This window comes from Paracoccidioides brasiliensis, assembly GCF_000150735.1.
Source record: "Paracoccidioides brasiliensis Pb18 unplaced genomic scaffold supercont2.5, whole genome shotgun sequence".
NCBI classification, from domain to species: domain Eukaryota; kingdom Fungi; phylum Ascomycota; class Eurotiomycetes; order Onygenales; family Ajellomycetaceae; genus Paracoccidioides; species Paracoccidioides brasiliensis.
The window spans coordinates 282,274-288,404 of NW_011371362.1; the positions used below are offsets into that span (position 1 = coordinate 282,274).

Below are 6,131 nucleotides of genomic sequence, written 5' to 3' on the forward strand. Positions count from 1 at the left end.
GTCGGCGTCTGGGGGGAGGGAGGGACATCATCCCCTTCGGATACGGACGGGGAGGGGCAGGGTTACGTTGAGTGACCAGAATGACCGGAAGGCGTTGTTGGGGCGGATTGGCTGTGATAAGCCGTTGTGACATGACCCGTGTTTTTTCTCTTCTCTTTTCATTCCATCTACTTGGGGTTTTTTTTTTTTGCTTTTTATTTTCTCTTATTTTTTCTGATTTTTTCTTTTCTTTCTTTTTCTAATTTATAATTTTTCTTTTCTTTTCTTTTCTTTCTTGATTTTAGAGAAGGGCATAATTTTCATAGTTTCTGATATTAACAATCTTGTTTGCTTTCTTGACCCTTTTCTTCCTGTTGCTGAACGAAGAACCTCCTGAATGAATCATCTATGTGATGCATCTCTTCTCTTTGTCATCCCTGCTTCTATATACCACCACTAATGCTCTCCTTTTTGTAATTTGTTTATCTCTTCAACCTCCCTCTCACCCCTTGTCTTTCTTGTTTATATTTTTTTATTAGATGTCCTCTTTGCTCGGATTCATTTGTCTAATGATTATACCCCAGTAGAAGAAGCTGTTAGAATTTTGTGTGCGTCTGTTTGGTCTATGGGGTGGTATATATGAACTGATATGTGATAACGGCACTGTTTCTTCCTCTCTCTATTTTTTTTTAGTTTTTTTTTTTTTAAAAAAAAAGAGAAAAAAAAAAAAAAAAAATTCTTGGCTAAGTAACTACGGCGGGGGAGAGGAGATAGAAGCCGTTGTCTACTGAGGAAAACCAAATTCATTATATATTCTCTCTTTCGTGCATCCTCGTAATGGTCTTGCGCTTGGTATCCCGGCGTCAGAGATAGGAGGGTAGGCCCTGGACAGGTGGGTCCTCCGACTGTAGAAGAGCCGTTCCATCATACAACTGAAAATATTTGTAACCCACGCAGCCAGCTAGTTGTCTAGAGTCCGCATCGAATAATCTGCTAAATCCGAACAGCCTACAAATCAGACTCCAATAACCCCATCATATACTGGTTCCCACGATACCAATCCTGCAACGACGACGACGACGCTGCCTGAACGCTGCCATCATCATTGTCGCCTCCGCCACTGCCCGCTACAATGCCCAAATCATTACTGCTACCCATGCTCAGCATCCTGCCGGCTGGAACCCCAAAGCCCAACTCCCACAGGTAACTGTCAACTTCACCAGCTCCCCACTGCTGCTCCATCTGCTGCGGATCACCTACCATGCCATGACCACCTCCCCCCCCCTCACCGACAACAGCGCCGATACCAACACCGGAATTAGTAACAGCAACAGCAACAGCATTATTAGCATTAGCACCAGCACCAGCACCAGCACCAGCACCAGCACCAGCACCGGCCCCGCCTCTCTGCGCCCACTCCCTCATTCTAACGTCCACATACAACAGCGCAACCTGATAGAACACAGCACACAGCTTTAAAAAGCCTCTCCGCCCGCTTCAGAGATATGTCTCGCGCTCTCCAGTGAGGGCAGACACTTTCCTCCAGCAATTTTAGGCGGCTAGGGTCGGCCGTGGCTATCGTGTGCGTAATATGACCAGGTAGGGAGTGAAGGGCAGTGCAGGAGGGACCAGACTATATATCCCTTCCACAGGGAACTCGCTTGTCGTTGCGTGAAGTCGAGGAGGAATTCTTGGTGAATGCCCCAGTGCTTTGCGGGCGGCGTTGACCCAGGCTGGTTCGAGCCTTGTCCCGGGGAAGCGGGGAGTGTTTGGGTTTGGGTTGCCAGGTCCTCGGGGGGGCCTTGTTGTTGTTGTTGTTGTTTTTCGGGGTGTTAGTCCTTGTTGGGGGGGGGTTTTTCCCCGGTATAGGATTGGGATTGGGTAGTGGAAGTTAAGTTGGAACAGGGGGCCGGGTTTTTGAAAAAAACAGGCGGGGGGGGCTGTTAGGGCGGGTTCGGCCTCCCCCGAAATATTTTAGAGGGGGGGGTTTTAAAAAGGGAGAAAACGGGGGGGGGGGGGGGGTGTCAGGGATGTGATATCTAAAGGGAACATACGGAAATATGCGTCGCTCTCCACCGTTCAACATCCATGGCTAAACTGCAGGCCCTCTCCGTCCGCATTGCGCTACTTTCCGACAACGCCAGTGCTGAATACAGCTTCTCATAGATCTGCGCGGCAATCGTCGAATACGTCACCCATCCTTCAAACATCTGGTACCATGACCGCAATTTCGGGTCCGACGGCGGGCCTGGGTATGCAAGAGAGATGTCGTAGTCCTGAAGGGTAGAGCTGCGGCCCAGCAATAGTGTCAGGTCCTTATCCAGCACATAGATGAACCAGAAGAGGGCTCTTCTCCGATACTGCTCCTCTTCGCTGACCCCTGCGCCCGAGACGGAGTGGTGGTAACCTAGACTCTGGCACATGCGCGCTGCGGCGCTGACGAAGGTCCAACATAGAGAGGGTTTGGAAGCCTCGGTGGCGTGGAAGGCACCTAAAGCTAGGGCCTGGATGTTCTCATAAGAGGGCTCGAGGAAGAGGTCAAAGGTGCTGAGGGCCGTTTCGAAGTTTGTGCGGCAGGTTACGGTGTACTGGGAGATGGCTGAGGAGGAGAATGATGCTAACGGTGGTGGTGGCGGCGGCGGCGGCTGGAGGTGTTGAGGGTGGTGAGGGCCCGAGGGAGGGGACTGGGAGTTAGAGTTTGGATGGAAATGCTGTACTTCGTCAAACATGTAGCCTAGAATGCAGTTTACGATGGCGAAGTTGGCGGTGGAGGTTTCATCTGGGCAAAAATAGAGATCTTTGCAGAGTTGGGTGATGGTGGACAAGTGGAGGAAAGGGAGGTTCAACAGGAAGAAAGGGTGGGATTCTACTATCGATTAGCGGATCTGAACTTCGTGCATACGCTTAAAAGGGTGTCGAGGGTGATGGCGGAGTAGCAGGAAGAGAGCAAACGTACCTTTTGCCTTCCTCAGCAGAGCGAGCACCGCCTCCACCGGCGGCATCTCCAGCTTCGACAGATCGACCTTGGTGGGTTGGAGTTTCTGCCCTGCAAATCGCAACGTATGAATGGAGGACGACAGCTTTGTTCTCTCAACAATATCCTTCAGGGCTGAGAGCGCATCCATCATCTGCGGGTTATGCTCTGCCAATGGAGATTTGACCACGGCATTTTCAAACAACTCGCTGGCGTGTGCAGAATGGGCGCTCATCGAGGGCTCCCCTTCGAATTCAGCATCCGGGGTTTTCCTCGTTCTCGACTCTGCCCCTCGCTCTGCTGCTGGTTCCGCGGTGGGTGCAATTGCAGAGGCATGAAGTGGCGGCCGGTCTCTTTGTTCCAACGCATCTGGATGAAATGCATTCGAGCTGGGCGAGGGGGATAACGATCCATGGGTTTGTGAAGGAGGTTTATAATTTTTGTCGCCGACGGCAAGGTACCGTAAAAGTTGCTCAATCCCCGCAAGACGCTGGTCAATAATTTCGATCTTTTTCTCACTGCGGAACAGATGCTTTTAGCTGTAATGGTCATGCTTTCTTTCTTTCCTATGGTCCCAAAAGAAATAATAATAATAATAATAATAATAAAACCTCAATGATAGAGAAATGGCATACTATTGATGAGAAATTAAAACCCTCTGCCGCTTGTCTCTAACTCGTGGAGAGGTTCGACAAGAAGACTTTGCGACTCGGCAATTGGAGCAGGGTGAGGCTCGATCACATCTGATCTAGGAGGGGTAGTTAAATGAGAGAATGATTTTAAACATTGGGAATTGAAGGATAAGATGGCCTAACCTTTCGAATGCGACAGTTGTCACACTATTTCTTCAGACGTCAGCAACGATTCAAGTTTGCAATTCGACATCAGAGCAACGCACGATGGCATGGGGGGTTAGCAAGAGGGGATGGGAATATATATGTCTCTTCATATATCCGCAGGACATACTGCTCGGGATACGGACGACTCCTGCCCCTGTGGCACCTCGCCCCCATCAATGTCCATCTGGGCCCGAGAGAAGAGGCAGGTAGCAATAGCAATTGGGGCAGTTATCTTTCAGAGCCAATGGAATTCCACTACGGGCCAGAATCCATCACGTCAGGGATGGAGGGTTGTATCTGGTGAAGCGCCTGGGAAATTTTACCTCACGCCAAGGTTGGTTCTGAGCTTCACAGTAGATAAAACGTTACCTATCGCCGTTACGCTTCAGATTCTCTGGTCATTGACCATCAAGTTCTGCCACCCCGCAAAATCCCAGAACCTTTCCCGACACCCCAGGGGACTGTGAAATCTGTCTGTCGCAACAACCCGTGAGAGATTGTTTTCTTCCTGTGGCCCCCACTGCACGTGATTCCTGTAGCAAAAGAAGCCCGAACAGGCTGTTTTTGTTGGGCGTATGGTTGGCCCGGGCTGCCGCCCCCCGCCGCACGTGATATAGGGTATATTAGATAGCTAGCTAGGCCTCACCAATATGAGAGATTCAACCAATCCTACAGTTTTCCCGCCCCCGAGAACAGCGGATGGCTGTGTTCGTTCTGTGTCGTTCGGGTTCCGCGCGTGCCGACTTTGCCTTAGTGTCGACTAGCGGCTTGCCGAACGTCTCGTCTCTCGCAAATCGGCATAGTGCGGCTTGGGTATTGCCCACGGGTTGTTTCGGCGATGATTCGCCCGAGGCTGGTCCGCTCGAGGCCCGAAGTCACATGGAGTCGTTCCTCGAAAGGGCGCAATATTCTCCAACTAGCGACCAACCAACCATTCATGGACGAAAATACCAGGAAGAAGGCGAGCGAGACACGCGACGATTGTTGACTCTGGTCTAAACTCTGCGCGTTCAATACGAGAAACAGGCCATTGGCATTGTTCCCGGATAACCCTAGAACCGTCTGGCCTGGGAGAATGAGTACGGGCTCGCTATCCTCGGACCCCGCAGTGCCATAGAAGCGAAGCGGGCTTCGGGGGAATTTTGACCGGCTGGTGCCTGGGGCCATCCATATCAATATCTCCAGGTTTTTCTGGCTTTGTATAAATATTTGCGAGTTTGGAATCCAGGGTTCGAACTCGAAACTATTACGTGCAAAAAGCCTAGTCGCTGATCCCCCAGCGACTCTCAAGGATGACGTCGTTTGAAGAGAAGCCGTCGTCAGTTCCCAGCGCCGATGGTGAGCTCAAGGAAGAGAAGTCGGAGGAGGGCGGCGGCATGGGACAACTCTTTGTGAGCCCTCTATCGTCGTTGTTTCTGATGGACTGAGTGTCATGGAATTCTAATGTGAAATAGAGGGTGTTTACCTATGCCGATTCAACTTCCTTGGCGCTCTATCTCGTCTCTTTCGTCTCAGCTGTCGGGGCGGGGGCGGCTATGCCTCTGATGACTCTGGTCTTTGGTGGGTTTGTAACAGATACAACAGATTTTGCCACGGGACTGCTGTCACCGGAGAAGTTTCGCTCTGAATTGAACAAATTTGCGTGAGTTCGAACCCTGGGTTCCCAGAGAGCGTGGGGCATGTGAACTAATCATGTCAAGTCTCTGGTTCATATATCTCTTTGTCGCTAAATTCGGACTTACCTACATCTTCACGGTAACGATTGACGACCATGCCAAAAAGCTCTCTCTGCTGACCTTCAGAAGCTGACTCCCAAAAGGTGGCCAGCACAATTGCGGGCATCAGAACTACCAAAGCTCTCCGCGTCGATTTTCTTGAAAGGACTCTCCGCCAGGATATCAACTTCTTCGATTCCTCGAACCAGGGGGCAACTGCAATGCATGTAACTACAAACGGAAATCTCGTCAACCAAGCCATTGCCGAAAAACTTGCCCTGACAGTCCAGGCTACGTCGACCTTCTTTGCTGGTTTCATCGTGTCCTTCGTTGTGCAGTGGAAGCTAACCCTGATTGGAATCTGCATTGTACCGGTGATAGTGGTGGCTCTGGCCGTCTGCCTTGTGATTGATGCAAAGCAGGAGACAAATGTTCTGGGATTCTATGCCAAAGCTAGTGCGTTGGCAGAGGAAGCATTTTCAAGCATTCGAACCGTTCAGGCGTTTTGGGCGCAGCCGCGTTTGTCGAAATTATACAACGATTTCTTGCAGCTTGCACATCTCGAAGGGAACAAGAAATCTCCGAATTACGGCGCCATGTTTTCAACAGAGTACTTTTGTATCT

The 6,131-nt window shown here is 50.5% G+C and overlaps 3 protein-coding genes across 3 annotated transcripts in view; 1 reads left to right on the plus strand and 2 right to left on the minus strand.

The window, feature by feature from the left end:
- Nucleotides 1-987: 987 nt before the first annotated feature.
- PADG_11782 (uncharacterized protein) lies at nt 988-3,976 on the minus strand (the record flags this gene model as incomplete). The annotated part of the gene is made up of 6 exons (XM_010762203.1): nt 988-1,431; nt 2,034-2,848; nt 2,936-3,471; nt 3,589-3,701; nt 3,769-3,792; nt 3,920-3,976. 6 exons carry the CDS (start codon nt 3,974-3,976, stop codon nt 988-990), a joined length of 1,989 nt encoding a protein of 662 aa, XP_010760505.1.
- Nucleotides 3,977-4,542: 566 nt separating this feature from the next.
- PADG_11783 (uncharacterized protein) lies at nt 4,543-4,959 on the minus strand (the record flags this gene model as incomplete). The annotated part of the gene is made up of 1 exon (XM_010762204.1): nt 4,543-4,959. The coding sequence occupies one exon, from the start codon at nt 4,957-4,959 to the stop codon at nt 4,543-4,545; it is 417 nt and encodes a 138-aa protein (XP_010760506.1).
- A 125-nt stretch (nt 4,960-5,084) lies between these two features.
- Nucleotides 5,085-6,131, plus strand: part of PADG_11784 (uncharacterized protein) — a gene marked incomplete at both ends in the record, with an annotated part of 4,600 nt that continues 3,553 nt past the window's right edge. The window contains 4 exons of the mRNA XM_010762205.1: nt 5,085-5,183; nt 5,247-5,434; nt 5,493-5,547; nt 5,612-6,117. Coding sequence (XP_010760507.1) covers nt 5,085-5,183; nt 5,247-5,434; nt 5,493-5,547; nt 5,612-6,117 — 848 coding nt within the window. The remainder of the gene's footprint in view (nt 5,184-5,246; nt 5,435-5,492; nt 5,548-5,611; nt 6,118-6,131) is intronic.